Source organism: Agelaius phoeniceus, chromosome 4 (assembly GCF_051311805.1).
Source record: "Agelaius phoeniceus isolate bAgePho1 chromosome 4, bAgePho1.hap1, whole genome shotgun sequence".
NCBI lineage: Eukaryota > Metazoa > Chordata > Aves > Passeriformes > Icteridae > Agelaius > Agelaius phoeniceus.
This window is the reverse complement of record NC_135268.1, coordinates 2,859,682-2,882,464: the sequence shown is the minus strand read 5'-3', so window position 1 is coordinate 2,882,464 and position 22,783 is coordinate 2,859,682. Positions and strand designations below refer to the sequence as shown.

The 22,783-nt window shown below is 39.2% G+C and overlaps 1 protein-coding gene and 1 long non-coding RNA gene across 2 annotated transcripts in view; one reads left to right on the top strand and one right to left on the bottom strand.

The window, feature by feature from the left end:
• The window catches only part of LOC143693905 (uncharacterized), a 62,333-nt gene extending 52,447 nt beyond the window's left edge, over positions 1-9,886 (bottom strand). Inside the window, exon 1 of the long non-coding RNA XR_013181902.1 lies at positions 9,787-9,886. This is a non-coding gene — a long non-coding RNA (uncharacterized LOC143693905). The remainder of the gene's footprint in view (positions 1-9,786) is intronic.
• Positions 9,887-20,902: 11,016 nt separating this feature from the next.
• PDE5A (phosphodiesterase 5A) overlaps positions 20,903-22,783 on the top strand; it is a 57,317-nt gene continuing 55,436 nt past the window's right edge. Inside the window, exon 1 of the mRNA XM_077176724.1 lies at positions 20,903-20,983. Coding sequence (XP_077032839.1) covers positions 20,916-20,983 — 68 coding nt within the window. The 5' untranslated portion in view covers positions 20,903-20,915. The remainder of the gene's footprint in view (positions 20,984-22,783) is intronic.

Here is a 22,783-nt window from a genome sequence, read left to right as displayed (position 1 = left end):
TACCAAAATCATAAAGCAGAATTGACCTTGTGGACCATTTGGTTAATTTTTCATGCTATTTTCCCATGTTTTTATGCTTCATTAGTCCCCACGACTATGGCTTTAAATCTGTGCCCAAGGCCATAACAGAGAGTATGAAATAATGAATCTAGGTCATGTCAGTGGACAGGACCAGACAGGAAATCCATGTGAAATGCACCCAATTTAGTAGAGTTTTCAGCACCTTCTACTATTGAAAGCCATGAAAAAAGCACTAAGTTACAATTAAGTTACATTCTGGCAGATTAAATATGCAAACTGGACGCTCAGTACTCTCACTCTCAGCAGATGGCTAAAGCATTGCCAGACAAGCCATATAATATTCTTTTTTATTTGGTATTTCCAGATCCTCTGAAAGAGATGTCTTTGCTATTTAGTAGAAATATGCTCTGTGGAATATTTTCCCCTAAATGGTTAAGAAAGAGAACTGTCTCCTCTGAAAAAACAAGCATTTGCTAGAGGTACTGAGAAAATGGCCCTCTAGTTAACTGAACATAATTCCAAGAACCAGCACCAAAGTTTGGGTAGTGGACCTTGTGCACTACCTAACAGCTTGGTTCATTCATCTATTTCAAAGCATATATTCCTTAGAGAAGACAATATTTTGTCCTAGTTTATTATAATATTGCCTTAAATCACAAGAGATTACTTTAAAGAAAAAGGCACAAACACAAACAAGGCATCAGGCCTAAGCAGTATTTTGCCCTGTATTCTATATTTACATGGCAGCTATACTATAAACACAAAGTATGCAATTCCACAATCCTCAAAAGAAAAGGCAAGTGATCTGGTTTTAATTTTAGGTTTTCTACATTTATATCTGGGAACTGTATACTTCCAGGAATTATGGGTTAAGTTGGAGGAGAAACAGGAGCAACTTGCTTTGCCAGTTTAAAATAGAGTTTACTGATTTCAGGAATAGTTTCTTTTTCACATGCTGAGACTTCTCCTGAGGGAATAGCTCACTGATACAGTAAGGACAATAGGAGCAAGATGTCTTCGTACAGTGTAAAGTCAGAACAGTAATGACTAGATATAAAAAATTGTAATTTAATGCTTTGAAAGGACAAACTTTTTGAAAGCATGTTTCTAAAATACATCTGCAAAATAACTTGTCCTTTTCTTTTATTCATTGTTCCATGAGCCTCATGGCACTATGTTTTATGGTTGCTCAACTCCACACACAAACATTTTCCTGCTGAAAAACTGGCAATTTTTTTTTTCCAAAAAGCATAAGGCAAAGCCAGTGTGGAAAGGATCTCCAGCATGGATCCACTAAAACAGTGCACTGCATCTCTGCAAATGACAGCAGCAGTGAAACTTTATAAATGTCCTTCCTCCTGATCCAACGTTGCTCCAAATGAATTGAGATTGTACATAAAGGAACATGATATTCATGGTCAAAGATTGGAATCATTATTGTATGTTTTTCAAAACCTATGAATAACTTATCAGCTGCTAAACTGATGGCTTCTGTGCCTAAGTTACACTCTATACTTCTTTTGGTACAATTAATACCAGTGGTCATGGTAGTTCCAGAGGAATGGAAAAGCTGTGGAAGAGCAGCTCTGGCAGAAACAGACACAGCAATAAGGTCACGATGTATGCAGGGAGTAGCCAGCACTGGGCTTGCTGCACAGTAAAAAGCAGAAAGAGTTTCCATAGGAAATGGAAAAACTCCCAAAGAAATATCTGTTAGCAGAGAGCAAAGAAGGTCAGCCAGGGCCTCTAAGATCCCTATTTATAAGGGCCTACCCCTGAGTTCTCGTTTGTGAAGGTGGCTGTTTTTAACAGGAATGACAGACAAAAGTCTAGTCATGTCACACAAGGAGATTTGTGTACACAAAAGCATCTTCTGTGCTTCCTTTTCTTTTTCCCTGAAAATTTGGAGTTTTGAGCTCTGCAAGATGGATGAATGAGGACGTGGTCTTGTCTTTGGAGTTTACACTGTTCAGATTAAACTGAGGATATTTTCCAAAAGCATGTGTTATGTATTTAAGAAGAGAAGTTCACTGTGGGGTGATAGAGATCAACATTTTTTTTTCCTGGAAGAAGCTTTGTTTAGTTTCCATTAAGTAATGAGCTGCTAAAGGATTTGCTGCTACAAGAATCTGAAAAAGAGACACCTTAAACACACTACAGCAAAGTATTGTCCTGTGGGACAATTCCACGGTACAAATTGGTGCCAGTAGGCATTCCATCACCGAAATATCAACTAGAAATAGCTAAACACTGAAAATTTGTTCCAGAAACATTCTTGAGAAAATTGTTTTCCTGAAATACATAATCATGCTTATTTTTTTACATTCCAGTGTTTTTACTGGTTTGGTAGTCTTGACAGAAGGCATGAATCACAAACTCACAAGCAGACAGTGTTTTGCATTCTTTTTTGTGGAAAATTTGGCCCTAATGGTTTTTGCAAGACAGACCAAGGGAAGATGCAACACGAAGATTATTTATTTGAGCTTCACTAACATAAAAATGAGAAAATTGGGTACTTCTGTTGTTAAAGTTGTAATGAAAGTTGTGTCAAAAATGTTCTTTATTCTTTACTTAGCAATGTAGTAATTTATTCTATAGAAACAATTATTTTGACTGGAATACTCTATGAAGTGTTCATGACTGAGAAGAGAGGGGCGGTGGAGTCAGCTGAATTTCATTCTGAGGAATTGTTGGTCAATATGACACCCAGCCTTTATATTACAGAACGTTTCTCTTTGTTGCAAAAAGATAACCACTGTCAGCCCATATGAAATTTTTCTGAGTGCTCGATATGCACAATTCAGTATCTGAGTTGTTTGCTCAACTTAGTTCCTTGATATTGTTTCCTCTTCCTGACCGGATAGCCTTCCGGACTAAATTTATTTCAAATATACTCCATCTCATCATGAAACTAATCTCAATTTTAAGTCCTACAGTCACTTTCTGCAAACATATTGTCACAACAAGCAAATAAAAATGAGTGCAAGCATTTGCTGGGAAAAGGATGAATATTTTCCTGTAATGCTGTTGCATTGCTCCAATCATCCGGTCTCCCGTAAAATATACCAGCAGTAAAAAAGTGATAAACAATTGGCCAACACTTATCCACTTATTTAGAAACAGTTTCTTGGTGAAGATTTGTGATTAAGACTGTGTATGTGTCCTCAGCTGTAAGGCAGGATATGTATTTTATCCAGCCACACAAGAAGGTCTCATCTTCAGTTCCGATTTGTGTAAGTAAATTGGGCATGATGCCAAGCCATAGCTCCTTGCACACACACTGCTCTCTGAAACCAGCTCCGTGAGGAGCTCACAGCACTGGGCTGGGGCTTACAGGAATCCTGTAGAGCCATAACAGCAAGCACAAGAACCAGTCCCAAACACCAAAACTCCTCATGGGCTTACCTACAATTCTGTTTGCTCCAGCCTTGCTGAAATCCTCAGATTTCAGCTCAAACTACAGTGAGCTGCAGGCTGACAAAATAAATCTGGCTGGCTTCAGGTTTGTATTTCACTGGAATAGCTTGGCCCCCAAGAAATTCACAGGGAAGACATCAGGTTTCAGGACTCCATGCTGACAGCCTAGCCTTCCACACTGGAACAGTTTTCAAGCAGTTTGAACAAATAACTTTGCAAAAAGAATCTAGATTAAAAGAGCTCTTCCTTGCCAGGGTGTCACAAGAAGTGTGGTAACAGACCCAGTTCACTTGTGCTGGAAGTGCAGAGCTCACCAGCTCAGCTTGTGACACCTGTGGAATGGGAACAGTGCTGCTAATTTACCCATTTGCACAAGGCTTTTCCTGGGTGAGCACCAATAGATCAAGTTCCACACAAATTTAGTTCAGGTCACTCAGTAGCACTCCAAAATCTCTCTGCAGGACAGAAACACAAGTATTACTTGTAAAAGGGCCATGAGTATTTGTACAAAGTCTGGGACTCCTTCACCTCTTGGCTGTTCTAAGGGCATGCCAACTTGTAGGACTAAACCTGATATTCATATAGGAGACAACCTGGAGCTGAGATCTCGGTTTCTGCTTTGAACTGGAGTATACAATTCTGTCCTCCAGAGACAAAGTTTCAACATCTGTCAAAAAAGGTCTGAAAGTACTGTTTTTCCCTAAAGGGAGAATTACAAAGTGAATTAGTTAACACTTGGAAAGGGTTTAAGGTTTCAGGAAAATAAGTACCATGGAAATGCAGGGTGCTGTGATCCCTTTCTAATGGAATATTTTATCATCCAAAAGTGGCAATTTCCTTACAAGTCAAACTTTGTTCCAGTGTTATTCCATGATATCCTTAAAAACAGACACCATCAGTTTTTCCTTGCATTTTTTACTTCTGCCAGACAATCCTCCACTCCTTCTGCTTTGAAAAGAATTGAGTACAGCAATGGTTCTGCTTCCACCCTACAGAACACTTGGAGTTTTGCACTTCACACTTGGGCTCCTGCTGTATAGGAAGTGCTAATGGGGACAGCAAAGAAAGGAAACAGCCCTTCCGAGTTGTGAACTCCTAGGTGAGTTGCCTTTGTTTTCCAGAGTCAAAGCATGGTATAAATGTTCTAAATTAAGAATCAAAGCATTCCATATCTCTGAGTACATGCATAAATTAAAAGTAGGAGTTTATAAAATACTTCAAGACCTTAAACAACAGGCGGACACCACAGCCCATTCCACAGTTTTGGACTGGTCCATAACCATTTTATATACACTTGTAAATTTTCAGAACTTTGAGATCTTAATTAAAAGAATTTGCATTCTGGATCCAAGCATTCTCATACTGACCTTGAAGTTATTGGATGGCTGGAGATTTCAGAGTGGATGAAATCCAGTCAGCAAATGTTCCAAGTTTCTAAAACTCAAATACTTACCTGAATTTGAAGTATGTAATGAACTTGTCTTCAATCAGTAGAGACAATTTAAGTTGCATTTGGTACTCAACCATTAAATTATGCAGACTTTTAAAATGCACAAACTTATAATAAGTACCTCCAGAGCATTCAGAACAAAAGAACATTTCTTGGTATCTCAATTCTATATGTTTAAGAAGAAACTAACCAATGTAAATTATATTATTTTAAATGTGTGCTTTCAAAGGTTCCCGTTTACTGCATATTAAGAATTTTTTTTCAAAATTGTATTATTTGAGAAATAAAGCAGAAAGTAAAACTATGAATCTTAGATATTTAGCATTCATTAGTGTTATGTCTGTAATACTGTCTCATATCACAGCAAGTTAGGGAAAAAGGATGTCCAGTGGGAGTGCAGAGCTGAAGAGTTATGCTCCTTATCAAATGGGAGCATGTATCAAATGGATGTTCCACTGGGGTCTGTCCCAGTGCTGGTCAGTGCCTTCACTCCTTACCCAAAGGTCACATCACACAAAAGGCTTGTTTGACCTAGAGACAAATGAAGTCTGGTACATTGCCAGTACTTTGCAGGTCAAGAATAGGATTCCACACAATTATGACAAACTGGAGATACAAATGGAAAACTTTGTACCTTTTTTGACTTCTGCCAGTGTTATCACCACGCTCAGGAATAATAACCAGCACAGAGAGAAAATGTGGAATAGCTGAGAAGGGGGAAATTCAGATAGAAAAGAGCATAGAAATGACAGCTGAGCAGACAGGATGGGAGTTAACAACGTCATGCTGCTGCCAACACAGAGTGTCATTCTGGAATGTGGATAGCAGACAAGTTTGCAGAGGAACCCTTTTGCTAGAGCAGCACTGATAAGGCTTTAGCTGGATTGCTGTGGCTATGTCAGGGACCACACTTCAGGGAGTCCATGGACTGGTCAGACACAGTCCCAAACATAGCAATAAAAATGATGAAGTGATCTATAAATTATGAATTAGGGTAAAATATTGGGAAAGTGGGATATTTAGCCAAACAGACTGAGGAAAGCCTTGATAACAGTCTCTCAGATATGTAGAAGGCTATTTTATGTGTCTGCAGAAGTAACATGACAAAATTCAAGAAACACTCAGGTCACACCATCAAAAAAATTTTGTAACCAAAGGGCCATGAACAGCAGGAAAATTTGACTGAGGTTTTGGGCATCTCTACTGAAGACTTCAAGGCAGGCTGACAAATGTCTGCCAGGAAGCACCCAAAAGTTTCTGCTTTTGCCTTGTTTCAGGTGATTTCTTATTCTTTCCAGCCCTACAACCCTGTGGTTCTGTTTGCTCCTTATCCTGTTTAATTCAAAGCACTAAAAGCTCTGACACACATCACACTGTGAAATACATTTGATTTCAATGAGCCCAGAATATGTTTCTGCTTATCCACCTTCTACTTTTACTTTCTGCTGAAGGCAAAAGACAAATTATTATTGTTCTCATTCACCCAATGGTTTTAGTGAAATGTCAGTTTCTCAGTGATGATCTAGAAACTGAAAGGCTCAAGCCTGTGGGATGTCCTGTGGGACTGTGGTCCTAACTCAGATAGAAAATGAAGGTTAAGAAGAAGCAAACACATACTTGCTGTTTCAGGAAGTGTGTCAGTGTCTGGCAGCTTGCTCAGAAGGCTCATTATCTTGTATGGAGAGACTGAGCTGTACGTGTTTCATTCAGGCAGAAAGACAACAGAAAATTAAATCTTGAACACTGCCATAAATATCTCCAAAACATTGTTTGTTGTTTAATTTACAATTTCAGATGATTGGTACAGCTCAGACTGAAAGGACAGAAATGATGCAAATAACCACAAGAACTAAGAAATGCCAACAATGGAATTAATCTGTCTGTGGAGATTTTCTGAAAGCTTCGTAGAAAAGTTGGATTGTAGGGAAATGTGTACTTTTTTTTTTAAACCAGGCTGAGTTTTATATCAAATGTTGATCCACAGCTCATTTGGAGCTATTATAGGGATTAGGTGAAAGGCATAAGCTGCAATTACAAGAAAAACCATGCCAAGCCAACATGGGCATTGTTCAGGAAGTCATGCCAAATGACATCCCAAGCACACAATGTGGAGAGAGGATTTGCCAACAATTTTAATTTGTGAGAAATTGTCTCAGTATTTTGTTTCACTTTGATAGTAACATGTTTTTAAAAAATGTCAGCCAGTTACACAGGGGCTGGCTGCAGTCCAGGGGTGAAACTGTGATGAAGAGGGCCATTAGTGAAAAATGCCAAGCTCTGAGTTTCATGTCATTAATATTTATGACACAGTGTGAAGAATCTTATTTAAATGCCACTCTGTGTGTGGGTTGGGGTGAAGGAAAAGAGGGATGCTAGGGAAGGAGAGTTACAGTATTTATGCTAAAGTGTGCAGGCATCTTGACAAGGAACAAAGCCCTTGACAGACACTGGGTAGCAATAATTAGTCTAATGTTTGGATAGTTACACTTTAACTGACCTCTGATTTTAATGGCATAAAATTCTAAAAATGTCTGTTCTGTCAAGCTGCCAAGTAAAATGCATTTAGATGGGTATTTGGAAACCAAATACAATTTTTAACCATCACCTATTATTTTGGGCAAATCGCCTGAAGTGGACTGAACTTCAAATATTTATTTCATGCCAGCCTGCTCGTCCTGAAATTCTGTTGTGATTTCAGGCAGACAATATGTTTTGTTCAGTACAGCACTATAACTCCTGCCAGTGCCTGTTGAAGTCCTGGCTCCAAAGAAGACAAGTTCCAAAGTGACAAATTCCTCCCTTTGCAGAGAGTGGGATAGAAACTGTGCTGCCAGGGAGTGCTGCCCTAGACCCTTCCTGGGTCACAGGAGGTCATGAGGCACTTTCACACCCACAACTTCCATGTGCACTTACTAGATTCAGATTCAGAATTTGGGTTTCTCCACAGTGAAACTCTGTCCTGTTTGTGTGACTGTCCTGGGGTGGCAAAGCTCTGTGCTTTGTCACATAGCTGCAGTGAGCCCCTCTCATGTTTTTATAAAGCTCACATAAGATTTGCATGAACTATGTAGCGAGTCCTTGTCTCCCCGTTTTTAAAGCAAATTGTCTCCTCCTCTTGACATAAATAGTCTGTTTTATATCCTAACTTAATTCCTACAAACTGCTGTGTTTTTTCAACTTATGTTGTTATGTCAAGAATTAAATGAAGTGCACTGTACACATCATATTTTTCACACAAGTGTCTGGCATGTGTATTGCTTACATAAAAATACAGCATTGTTTAAGAAAGAGAAAATTTAGAGGGAACTGGTATAAGAGATCCATTTTTTTAAAGCAGCAAATTCCTTGGTGATTAATTTTTTTTTTCGAATTACAGTATTTCATAGACTAAAAAGAAAACCATCAAGTGAAATAAAAGTTACAATTTTATACAAAGGAACACTGCTATTTGTAGCACTAAAATATAAAATGAAATACTATTGGAATTAACTGCTGAAAATTTATTTTAATATGTGCTAACAGAAACTTGGTTGTGCACTCTGTTACCCAGGAAATGTAGCAGCTTTGAAGTCACTATCTCCTGTTTCTATTCAGAGAAGGTCAAAGCTAAGGTTTAGCAGGAATCCAGGAACTTCTAAGGCAAGGATGAATTAACTCATGTGGCATGCTGTCCTAAATTACTGCTTTGTAACTATATCCATCTAGAGTATGCAGTAACATCCAGAAGTTACAGATAGGTGATTGTAGTTTGTATCTACACAATCAGCCCTGAAATAAGAAAGAGCTTGGTTTCTCATTGACTTTTAACTGGTAAATAATGACTGTGGAGAAATTCCTCCTAATGAATTTCAATAGAATTCTCATTAGTGGGATATCCCCTTTTGCACTCCTCAGGCAGCTCTTTAATATATGAAAGTCAATATGACTGACTTTCATACATTTGCCAGCCTCATCTCAGGGTCCATTTTGATAAATATAAAAATGCTTCTGGTCATTCCAACGAAACCTCAGTGGAAGGAGAAGGAGCCCTATTTGATAATCCTGGGAGGGCCATGTTCAAGGGGCAGTGAGGATCAGGGCTGACTGGAGGGCTCACCCAACGCTGCTACACTGCAGCAGTGTAAAGCTAAAGGGGAGGCTGCCCAGCATCTGGAACTGTTTAGCTTTCAGTGAGCATTTTCTACTGAGCACAGAGATTATCTTATCTCCTTTCTACCTCAGTACAACATAGAGACGTGTGTTTCAACACGGTCATTGTCAGTGGCATTGCTACATTCACACAATTGCATCAACCGAGCTCCTTGGCATTTGATCCATTTCCTGCAAAGAGGGAAGGTCATTGACTTCAAGCCTAACCAGGGTGACTGCCAGCTGATCCCAAAGGTGCTGAACACTTATGATCAGGACATCTCCAAATCAAGAGCTGAGGTGAAGAGTTCAGCTAAGAAGGCCCCTGACTCCCAAGAGCTGTGCACCTCCTGGGAGGCACCGGGCCCCTCCAGCTGCCCTGGCCATTAAGGCGAGCTGAGGGTGCTCAGTATTTTGCATAACCCAGCTATAAATGCATTACACTTAACTGCATAATCTCAGGGATAAGGGAACATCTGTCATCCAATAGCAGCAAACACCATCTGCTTTTGTATCACCATATTCCTACTTACTTGAACAAATGGAGCTCAAGGCACACTGGGCACTGCTTAAGAAAAAGCAAAATGTACTTAGACTTGTTACTTTGCCCTTTTGCACATTTGGAATAGCTATAATGAAAGGCATTGCTCACAAAAGCTTTCATTAGAGTAATTTGCTCTTTGTGCTTTCTATGCTATAATTTCAGAATTATATCATTTTTCTCTAACGAGCTCATGGAAACTATCCAAACTAGTTATGAAATAACTCACCTCCATTACTCCCAACCTTAGCCAGTAGCCTACATCCTTTTCCAAGATAATATCAGGAGTCTTTCTTGATCTCTTCATCTCCTGCCCAGAAGAATGGCTGGTCCAGCTTTCTGCTTCTCTTTGCTGGTACTAAAAGAAAAGAAATGCAAAGGCAGCAAAGTATCAGGAAAACAATCTTCCCCTGGAAGACCTCTGGAATTTTGCCAAAAGAAATTTACAAGTGAGTCAGTTTGAACACTTTGTACTGTTCATAATTTATAGTGACTTCTTATTATTATTAATAATTTTAATGTCTGGAGGAAAATGAAATTATACTCTACTGCATTGTGGAGTCAAATTTTAAAGATGTTCAAATTATCTGACTAGATAATTGTTCCTCTTCTGGCTTTTGACTATGACTGTTCCTTCTGTTACTTGATTAAACAGATAGCAGAGCATGTGTCCTGGTCTGAAGTAGGAAATGGTTCTTTGGGAAGCTTTGGGAAATCTATCACTTCTCCCACTACTCCAATGTACTCTAAAGGCAGTTAATGATAACAATTGATGCTGTGCTTTCCAAATTTAGCCCTCAAGGGATTGATGTGCTGAGTGTCCCCAGAAGAGTACTTGACTGGAAAATCAAACTTAAGGACAGGCATAGAAAAGGATGCTTGAGTAGGCCAAATGAACCAAATATAAACACAGCTCCAAGAACTAAGAGGAAATTAGTGGAGAACTGGAACGGCTCATAAATCTAGAGAAACAAAAATATGTTTGTCTGGAATCTTGGAAATCAAATTCAATTTGTATCTAGTGCTTGGCTGAACTTTTCAGACAACATTTTACAATGTTTGTCATTTGCTATACAATTTGTACATTTTATTATAATTTATAGAAACAGTCTCTGTTTGCCTAAATGTGCACAGAGGCAAGGCCTGTAGACAGGTTTTGTACATATTTAACCAATTAAATCCATGCAAAAACCCCCTGAAAGAATAAAGCATTTTATTTGAAATGCCTTTAAGTTCACAGATGAAGCTTTAAATGAACAGCATTTCTAAAGCCCCAAAGTCTGCATCAGAGTTCCACATTCACATCTCTGTTCTCACCACAAAAATGAAAAGTGATGTCTCAAGGTAATGTTTAATATTATTTGTGTCTCACAACAGCACTTGAGAACCTCAATAACTGTTCCCGCTGTATTTAGGAACTGTGCAATATCTGTAATACGAGGCTATCTTAGAGGTTTAGGTTATTAGCTCCTAACAGACTGGGGGTAGGAGGAGAAATAAGCTCTGAGAGATGAAATGTTTCAGCTCTATTGAATTCCAATCCAGCAAATGCACAACAGAACATGTTAACTCCTAAATGAACACGGAAACTGGAGCAGCCTCTGAAGTGAGACTCATGTACTTGTGCATCATTGTTTAAAACTATCTGCTAAGTCTGGAGACTGAAAGAAAGCTTTGCATCTCCTTGCAAGTTGAAAGAAAGTAAGAATTTGTTCAAATTCCCAATGAGCACATCTGGAATAGTCTCCAGTATTTTGCTGCCAAATTTCAGAGCCAGACACTGTGAGGTTTCTCTGGTTTTATCTGCACCACGAGCCGTGGTACAGCACGGCCATAATTGAGCTGTTCCTGACCACTCTGCCTCAGCTGCTGAAAACAGGATCCTTATTAGTGCTGACATTAGTGCAAGCTTATTTATCTCACTCTCCCTCCGCTGGATTACTCCCATGCTTCTCAGAATGTCTTCTCAGCCTCAAATTAAATTGCAAATTATAATCTAAATTAAATTGTTCTTCTTTCCTGGCTATCTTTGGTTTCAAGAAGGCCGTACTTCCCAAACAAACAGTACCATACGGCCTTGAAAAAAACGACACGGGGAGAAGCCACTGGCCTTCTTTTGGCTGAAAATCAACTGGATAAAAAGGTTTCTGCGTGATCACATTTTTAGATTACCATCTTCTAATATTTTTTTACATAAATCAAAGGTAGCTAAACCTTTAGAACCAGTACTTCAAAATAATCCAGGTTACTTTAAATATTACTAGAAGTATTTGTTGGTTTTGGGGTTTTTTTTCTCTAAATGAATGCTCTTTAGCACAAATTTCATTAATACCTTTGTCATCAAATTATAGGGATCAGTAACCTCTGCTGAAGAAAAGTCAAGTCCGGATGAGAAACTAATGAATCTGCACTGGGGGGCATTAACCTCATTGCTGTAGTTTGCTGGAGCCTGAGTAGGGCCCAGCTCAGCAGCCTCGCTAAGGATTGGCTGACAAAAACAAGCCCTGCAATATGGGATGTGAAACATCCTTTACAAGGCTGCATGGAATACAGGCTATTCCCCTGGATGATTTGCCATCATTAACCATTTCATTAGTATGGCACCCTGCAGGGCCTGTGAGTGCCCACGAGCCCTGTCCACTGCTGCACAGCCACCAGGGTATGTTCTACATGAAATGTGTGCTGAGGCTGTGCCACGTGCGGCTTTTCAGCGTTTTCTCCTAAATAGAACATTTTCTCTGAAAACCTTTTTTGTTTAAGTTCCTGGAAAGAATTAGAGGGTGTTTTGGTTTTTTTCCTCTTCATAGAAGACAAGTTCCAAAGTGACAATTTCATTCTTGCAGTGGGTAAAAGGAATTTGAACTTGCCCTCATAACTGAGTACTTTAGGGCAGTGTTCAAGAACTTTTGAGATAAAGATATAGATACAGATGATAGAGATAAGAGCTTTTCCAGACGTTTCAAAAGACTTAAGGAGGTTTTCAGAGATCACATGCAGTAGATATCTACTCACTGGCAATGAAATAACAGCCTCTCTTCTCCTGCTGTTTGCAACTGATACAGACTAAACCCCTTTCCCTCTTTCTCTAATGTCCCTTATATTCTTTTATACCTATATTACAAAAGAAAGCAAAATTCTTTCCAGTACAAGCCATAGGTGGATGATACACTTTTAACTGTCCTTGCTGGGAATATCAAAGCAGGCAGTGCAATCCTTCTTACTTGAGCAATAGGAATAAACCCTTGTTAGATAGTTTGCTGATTCCTAGATGATCTCCTAAAAAAGATAAATTGCCAACTTTCTCCACTGCCAGTCACTGACATATTTGCATATATCAAATGAGAATACATGGAAAAATAAGGATTCAAAATCAGACATCAGTGTTCTAGCGTAGAAGGCAAGCAAAATATAACCTATGACAAAGTAGATCCCACATGTTTATAGTGCAACTTCTGGCCAAATTCCACTGGATGACACTGACAGCCTGGTGTTTCAAATCCATGTTCAGTACATGTGTGATTCATTTGTTTCACCTATATGGGGTTCTGAATTTTTATTATGAATTAACAACATATTTTCAGTAAGAAATAAATAACTAGTTATAACAAAAATAATCCTAATTTGTGACAGGACAGAGGTGAGGAATTCTGACTCTTTGTCTATCAAGTCAGTAAAATTAGCCAATTAGACAAAAATGACAGGAAATCAGAAGGAACTAAATCCAGGAAGGAATTGCACTGCTAGAAGCCCTGCTCATGTAACTGAGACCCTGAGCCACTAGAGAACTCAGTGTCTTTCTCTGGTTCACAGCTCCAGCTTTCCCCCCCTCTTTCCACGACTGTTTTATTTCTGGTATGTGCACAGCAGCCGTGTTAACCAATTTGTAAGGTGGAAACTGCTCTTTTCCATGAAGAAGCCAATTCAAAGAGCAAAGAGCTGGGTGAGACTGGAGTTCTGGCCCACACTAAGCCACTCACCCTGCATTCCTCCTGCTGTCCTGGTGTTATGAATTCGAGAGTTATGGAGAATAAGGTTCTTGAAGCATCAGAACAAATATTCTCGATTCCAGAGGGTATCCATCTACTTCATTAGATCACATGGATAACACACATCTGTACTGAGCTCTCACTGACATCACTGTACTTCCTGTGTGGTAGCAAAGCTCTCAGGGCTGCTCTTAGGGCTCATACACTGTATTAGTCACTCAGAGATATTCAGACTGATGGACACCTCTAAGTATTCCCAAGACAGCACTGGAGAGAGAGACAAGACCATTTCTGTAAACCATTGTGGGACAGAAGCAGAAAATATGTTATTTTAGAAAAAGCTGAATCTGGTGGTTCAAGAAAAACAGTAACAGCTTTTAAAGCAAAATTGCCTAAGTGAAATAACACATTACCGTCATTCAGATTTGGTGCTTCCTCACAATTTGGATGGAAATACCACTTCAGGTGCAAATCTCCCAATGAGGGCAAAACATTATCATCAACAAGCTTCTCCTGTATAGTACATTTCCATAAATACACACAAATCCTGGTGAAATTAGTCACTCTAAACATACAGTACAGGGTGAAGAAGAGAATTTGACCCACAAATCTGCTTCTCAGATTTAATTACTTTTGCAGTCATGAAGAGAATATGATGGTGAAAAGGACAGCAAAGAAGTGTCCAGATACCTCTGCAGCTACTTCTGCTCCCAAGCCTGTAATGTTTCTACTGCATTCTGCACTTCCTTAGGTCACTGAGAGGAACAAATCTGCACATCATATGCTGTCCTGATCTCAGAAAGATGAAATTAAGGGCCACTCCCTGCCATAAAATACCTGCCTTTCACAATTCCATCTCTTTACCGTCACTATGAATAATTTATTTCAAGGCAGCAAATAAGTACAAAACATTTTCTTCAAATCTACAAAAGATGTGGGATTTTCCTGAGGAAAACCAAGCCATGCAGTGCCAACACTGTTGATTAAAAACACAACACCTACCATCCAATGCAGTTTATGACTTATCCCTTCTGTGGCAGGGGGGACATTATTTTGATAGTGGAGGTGATAAATTATGGAAAGAAATTTAAATCTTTCATCCAAACCTTTCAGATGTATCCTAAATAACCCCCATCAGTTCTTCATTGATTTTCCTTTTTCTTTGGAGATTGCATTTGTGAGTTGCAGCTCATCCTTAACTAATAAAATTTTACTTAGACACAAGGTAATTGTAGCATGAAACATTTAAACTGATGAGATAAGAATAAAAAGTTAACAAAATTTAAATATTTTGGCTTCTCAAGACCAAATTATCTTTTCAATCACATTTAGAATCTGCTTTACAACCCCCGAAGTGAGAACTTCTGGCTCAATAGCCCAAAATACAGATTTATGGGAATGGAGCATAATTTCATAAATATTGTTGCTTATATGAAAAATCCTCCAGACTAGTAAGCAAAGTCACAGGTTTATCCATCAAATGAAAATCTATAAAGTCTTGGCTAGCAGTAGCATTTTGTAGCAGGCTGATATTATCTGAGATAGCTATCTGGTGGAAAGAAAGTGTCTTTCTACAGGAATATTCATGGTGTTCACAAGACCTCTGTTTTACAATCACATTCCCAAAGCACTAGAAAGTTAGGGCAAGAGACAGGTTCCCTCAGTGGGATTCCTGTCTCTGGGCACCAGTAGCTTTTTCTTCCAGACAGGATTACCCTGTGGGAGTTGCATGAACTTTCTTTGAGGGACACAACTTTTGCTTCAGAATAGCTCAGACTGTTCTGAGCTGCAGGTATTTTGAAAATAAAACTAGGTTTCCATACAAGGTTAAAACTATTCCCTGAGCCCTCTCCCACATCAGATTGCAGGAGCGGGACACTACTGTGCTATCAATACAGTCAGTATATTTTTCAGGAGCAAAATACAAACATTGAGTTAGAACACTTAATATAAGTTTGCTAAGTACTTTTACTTCCTTTCTTGGTCATGGTTCTGAGAGTGTTTGTTTAAATGAGGAGGAAAATGAATAGATTCCCCAGACTTCCCTCCACTGCCAGCAAATACAGAGCTCACCGTCGTCCTTTGCATAACATGTGGTAAAAGGAGAAAAATTAGATTCCCCTGTTAAAATACTCGCTGTCTCTCACTACTTTGCTTTTTACTTTTCCTATAAATGGATACTTATGGCCACTTCAGTTTGTACTGACTTTTGTAGAGACTTTGAGAAACATCTTTGGTCTAAATTCTGTGCTCTCATGAGCTGGCATTAATCCTGAGCTTTCCTACCAGCCTGACAGAAATGCTGAGGACGAGTGTGCTGTGGGACTGGCCTGAGGGTCACAGCTTTTACTGGGGAGGTTTAGTCAACCACAGCTAAAGTGTGGTGTTGAGAAGAGAAGGATGCCACTGCAGCCCCCCCTTTGGGCTGTGCAGCTGCCTGCATTGGCACATTAAAGGCTCTTTGAAGAGCGAGCTGTGCACTGTGCTCTGTGGGTAACGATCTCGGCCCCAGCACTGACAGATCAATTCCTTTCAAAGCACATTAAAACTCTCACATGCAAATAAAAAAGCTTCTGTCTTTAACTTCTGGGATATATACCTTCCAAGAAGGAATTTTAATGCAATGTGCATGTATTATTTCCTACCAGGTTCATGGAGATACACTTTACAGAGATAAAGACAACAGTATTAACTATGCATTAACCTCATATCCCTTTTGTATGAATTTCTGTGTTATCCTGGTGTGTCAGACATCTGTGAACAATTCTGCCAAAGCTCTGGAAGCTGGCTAGAACTACCAGGCACCAGGGAAAGCATCTGTGCTCAGGACAGCAGGGTGAATGAATGGTGCTGCTCCTCTGCCTGTGGACCCCAGGCCATGCCAGCTGTTTGACAGGATGAATTGGAAGGCAGATCAATGAGATGCTCTGTGACAGAGGCCATGGCACACTCCCAAACCAGTTTTTCTCCTTTCACTCCCCTGCTTTTATGCACTGCTCATATTGCTTCAGTTATTTAACTTCTTTAACCTGATAAACATTAATAAAGAAGAAGCAAGTTCTTCTTCCAGCACTGAATTTTTTAATCATTTCTTTAGGCAGTGAGCTTACAGTCTGTTCCTTTGCCAGGGTCAGACAGCTCAGATTACACAGCCACCTTCCTGCATTAGCACCCAAGGATTTATGGAGAAAGTTTCTATTCTGCTTTGTAGTCAGTGAAAATCAACAGGACTGGCAGCACAACCAGCTTTGTTGTAATGACCTGTTCTGAAGGGAACATTGTTGTTGATTACTCAAATGTTTTTACCTTTAATGGTTTTCTTTAAATTGCTTCATTTCATTGTGTTGCACTTAGCTCACTGGAGCTCACTAATCTGCTCCACTGAGGAAAAAAAGTATCAGTTGTATTTTTCTCATTTTTGAAATAAAAAAAGACAAGGTTGAATTCAAACTACCCATTTTGCCAACAAGGAAGAACATAAATATTAACAAAGCTTATCTCATCATTTTGAAGGCCTTTTCTTCTCTATTTACAGCTCCTTTTATTTGAGCTCCATGAACATTTGGGTGGGCAAAGCTGTGTTAGCATGAACAATACACAGAGAATTTCAGGCCTGTAACAGAGAGTTGCTATCTCCGAATTAGATTCTTGATTATATAAACCACATTTTGACAGCCTTAGAGTTGCCTTTTAAAGGTCAAGACATTCAGCCAGGGAACAGAGACACCCTGTACAAAACACAAAGGCCTGGTCCATGTCCCAAGGACCTTTTTAAGCAGCACAGGTCTGTGAGCAGAACACAGCGAGATCAAAAGGGGAGCAACAAACCAGAAGCAGCAGCATGGTCAGATAATGATGGCTGCTGCTATTGACTTGTGTCTGAGTGCTGCCCAAGAAGAGTTTCCTGAGGGAGATGTGAACAGGAGAGGGTATTTTGCTCTTGCACTAGAGTGTAAGGTATTTGCAAGCGCTGGTGATGATAAGAGCAAGAACAAAAGGGAATATGGTGCAATGTGGTGAGGATACCAGACACACCAGAAAAGAACTTGACTCTAGAGCTGGAAGGTCGATGTGCAGAGGGACATTTCTCCAATTTCTTCCAAAAGAAACTAAAACTAAGAGGGCAAAATTAGGCAAGGTAACAAAGTTATGCGGTCTCCACACTCTTCTTGCAAGTAAGATGTGTAAGCTCAATGTTAGCAGGGGAAAAGGAGCAAGAGAGCAGACAGAGTCCAGCCTGAAGCAAGAGAGCTGCTTGCTCTGGGAGCATCAGAATAAACCCAGCTGCATTTTTTCTATTTGTATTTTGTGGCTGCCAGGTTTTTAATATCAATTATGTTAATATTAATCATATTAACACCTTCCTGGGACTGTGCAGAGCTCCAGTTGAAGCTCCAGCACCAGCAGGCTGCTGGTTCTCTGCTGCCTGGACGCTGTCCCCTCCTGAGATGGCCACTGACACCCTGACTCTTGATGAAGGCATGAAAACGGTGTCTCAACAGGACACCTATTTTTTTGGAGGTGCTCACAGTACTTTGCTATATTTATCTTTCCACTAGATGTGCTTGATGCTGGCTAGTGAATTTGGAGGGTCCTGGAGTTACAGGAACTGATAGATAGTCAAAGACACTGATAAACACACAAACTGAAAGATATTCCAGCTATTTCACCCCCATCTTTTTTTTAATTACGTTGTAGTAAGAGCTTCAGAAATTATTTTATTTTATATTACTATTCATGAGCACAACTCTTCTGAAACAGCAAGAATCCTGGGGGAATTATTAAAAAAAAAAAAAAAAAAAAAAGAAGAAGAAGAAGAAAGAAGCTCTGTTTTTGAATGAGGGAGGCTGTTTCAATCCAAAGCTTTCCTACTGAGATGTGAAGGGACCAAACTGTCCTAGAGCTTTGAGCTACTTGGAATGAAAAGCAGCTGGAACATGCAGGGACCCCTGAAGCAAGTGAGGCCTGTTAGCAAATGGAAACAATAGCACTGTGCATGTTTCAGCTCCATGCTCAGCTGGGCTGGAGCTGTGGTAAAATCTACTTTCTGCAAGCTTTCGTGGCTGGAAAGCACTTGGGAGAACTTGCAGGGTTCACTTGCAATTTTACCAGCTTGTTTAAGAACAACTTGTATTTATTTCCTTTCCTTATTAGTAACTATAAACATTATAGAAGTGCAGTTCCTGTTCCTTTTGTTTCTATAGATATATTTATATCCTTTTTTTGTTATACACTTTGCATTCTAAATAATTCAACCTCCAGCAAGCAATAGAATTACAAAATTACAGGAATGGTAAAATTTGTTTTCCCTTTTGCAATATTAAACTCCATGTATCAGTTAAAACGAATATTAGTTCATAGAAAATCAACATCTTTCAACCTCACAAAAAATTCAAAACCACCAAGAAGATTGATTTAGTTTTGTGTTGTTTTTTTCCTTTTGATGGTTTTCATTATGTACAGTTCTGTATTCCTTTACCTCCCCCGAGTACTTTTAAGTAGCAAAACAAGGTCAGACTTTTATTCACACACAGAGATCAAGAAATTAAGAGTCAGCCACTAAGTATTTAGAAGGAAGAGCTGTGATTTATCTCCTACAAACGAACAAAAATATTTTGCCTAAGACAGAAATGCTGGAAGGATAAATCAATCCACATCTGAAAGACAGAGAGCAGATTAAAAGAAGACATAAATGTATCAAAAGAGCTACTCTGGTCAATTGGCAATGACATGTTTGGTTTGCTTTACAATGAAAGAATCTGTGGTGGCAAATGCTTCCTGATTTACTCTGGGTTTTCAGGGCCTTAAAGTAAAATCAGAGGAAAAGATGGGATTTAGGGGCCTGAAGTAGCTGTTTTCCTGTTAATATAGAATGCAGTCCTGTCAATACAAGTTTAATCAGCTGCAAGGTGTTCCTCACAAAACCCATAATTCAGCTGTCACAGAGAAAATAGATGTTGGCAGCTCTAATCAAAAGGCACACACTGCAAATTCTGATAACACAGTATAAATGAATCTGGAGTCTGTATAAATGTACTCAAGTCCTCTATATAATATAAATGTACTCAAGTACTGCAATACTTCTCTGCCCATGCTTTTACCTTGTAATGTCACTGTACTGGAAGTGTGTAGGCAGCATAAAATTCTCATAAAAACCAGAAACTTTTCTACATCTACTAACAAAGGAAAGCAAAATGGCAGAGATACTATGTCCCCCACACACAAAATCCTGCTTTTCAGTCCATTTTGCACCTTTGTCACCCAGTCTCACATGGAAAGTAGGAAAACAGCAGGGAATATGTATGTGCTCAGTGCAGGATGAACTGAGGAGTCAGGCTGCAGCCCTCAAGCACTCAGCTGTCCTCACAGGCTGGCCCATGCTGTGTCACTTTTCATTTCCTCAGGGGTGCTCGTATTTCTATTTGAGCCATGAGAACACCACGCAAATTTGTTTCCACATAAACATTTTACTCTGGAAATAAATAAAATTAAAATAAATTCAATAAGCTCAAATAAAAACTGGGGTTTTTTCAAGGCTCTATAAAGAGACCAGGCTTAGAAGCCAGAAATCAGGAATGTCAGGCACAACTGGTAGCTCACAAGCAGCTGGAAGAAGTTTTAGGCTCATCAAGAGCCTCCTTAATATTGTTCCATATTGAAACATTTTAGCAAAATTATGTGCTTATTTCCGTCCTGCTGCCCCCATATTCCTCACTCTTTCTGGCAGCTTTCTTCTCACACAGTTTGATTCTGCCCTGCTTTAAAATCTGCAGTGAATGCCTAAAAATGCGGTGCCACAGCAGCGCACAGGCAGGGCTGAACCAACTACTTGGTTTGGGGGCTGAATGGCTGAGGTTCTCCTTCACCACAAACCCAGGGCAGCAGATTAGGCAGCCACCAGTGAGGTACACGCTGTTTTCAGATGCTCACATCATCCATTTGGGAGCAGAGGTGCCAAATGAAGTCTGCCACACTGTTGACACAACTCCTCCTGCCTCTCCTAGGACCTGGTGTAAGCTGCCAGAAGTGAGTGTGTAACCCTCATGGCTGTAGAAAAATAGATTAAAAATCAGCTCCCTGGTGATTCAGAAGACTAAATGTAATACTAAAACCGAGGCACTCATTTGATGTAATTTCAGCTGTGACAGAAACTTTTTCTGTAACTGACGTGAAATCCCATAAACTTTCTATTTGGCTATAGCTACCTATAGTACAGTACCAGTGACAACTATTGCTGTCCTCACTGATCTAATGGAGGGACAAAAATTAATAAAAAAGCTCATGGATGATGCAAATGATATTTGGATTCCAACAAAAATGGATTTAATTCATCCCTTGCATTGGTTTTACAGCCTCTCATGAAGTACCAACTATGCTAAAGGCTGCAGAAACACATGGCCATGGAAAGCCCCTGCCTCAGCAACCTGCCAGTGATGAAATGTAAGTAGCAATCTCAGAAATTGTGATAAGTACCACAATGATTGTGATAAGTACCACATTTGGCTCCAAATGTGAAACCAAAAAAATTCTCATAAAATTCTCATAAAACACAGAAACTCTTCTACAACATTAACAAAAGAAAGCAAAATGGCAGAGAGATATTATGTCCCCCACACACAAAATCCTGCGTTTCAGTCTATTTTTCACCTTTGTCACCCAGTCTCACATGGAACCAAATGTGAAAAGCTAGGTACTTATCACAATTTGGACCCACCAGCTCTTGTAATGCTCACTAATTTCCTGAGAAATATAGCTTCACTTCTCCAGAAGGCAGGGTGATGATGACCTCATGCTATTTGATGGGAGAACCTAAAAATCCATTTCATTGTTTTGCTCTGATAGTTTTCTTCTTTTATTTACCAGAGAGAAACTAGTTACCACATATTGAAGGGTTTTGAAAGCCCCAGGTGCTCACATCAGCCAAAGCTTTAAAAAAAGAGATGAGAAGGAATGAACAGGCATTTCATTTCCCCACAATGAACAGTGGGGAAAACCTCTCCATGAGCCTGCTGATGATTTGGGATCAGCAATGGTACATTGTGAATACTCTCATTCAGATTCCCTTGGCCAAACAAACGTCAAACACCAGAGATGTCTCTAGGGATAGGTATGAAAAGTGAAGGAGAACATGCAAGGATCCTGACTATGACATACCCCTCCAAAAAAGAAATCAAATCAGAAATGGACACACTCCTGTTTAACAACCTCTTTTCAGTCGGGTTGTTCTCATACATTTTCTTCTTGAGTATAATTAAAATTCTATACAAACCCTCCATATTCATTTAGCAGTGCTGCAGTGAGCCTTAGTTACAAACTAATCTCTTATACATTTTCCTTTCACATTGTTCAGAACAGTGAAAATTTGGTGGTTGTCCCTTTAGGTTATAATATCAATGTTATACATAAATAAACTCTATTCACTGTATTTACTTTTCCATTTTTTTGTTGCTCTTCCACAATGACAGATTAACATTTTCCTTCAATACCAGAATATGTCTGTGCATTCCTAAAATCTCCTAAAAACAACTTTTATGTCCACTGCATAATACTTCACTTCAGCTCTGTGCCCCTAAAATATTCCTCATCCCATCCATTAAAGAAGAAATTTGTATGTTCACTACTAAGATTCCAAAATATCAGAACTAAAATAATAGCAGTTTAACAGGTATGAACCCTGAACTTAAACATTAAAAGATAAAATTAAAAAGAACCAAACTAAGCAAAAGATGTCTTGAAATTCCACATAAGATCCCCAAGACAGAGGAGAAGCTAGCATTGTTCCATTATTTAATAAGGAAATTGCAGATCATTTTGCCTGACATCAACATCAGGGAAACTGATGGAGAGGCTGGTACAGGAAGAAATCAGTGTACAATGAAAGGATGATAGTACAATTAACGCCAGTCTACACAGAAAATTAGTTTTGTCAGGAATAAAAAAACCTGCCTATTTTCCCATGAGACCATGAATTAGTTTGATAAAGTAAACTCCTGTAAGATTTCATTAGGGCTTTGGCTCACAAGTCTACAGGGCTTTTGATGAAAGCCCCTGCAATGTATACTATCAGTCTGGTCCACACTAAATGGACCCAAATCATACTGAATGATCTGAAAAAAAAATACAAAATTATTGATGGAAAAAGCTGCAAATTACAAAAAGTTACAGAGATATAAATAACATGAAGGGCAGGCCCTTAATATAGACCAATTAAGAATACTTAGTGAGGTCTGGGCTATATTT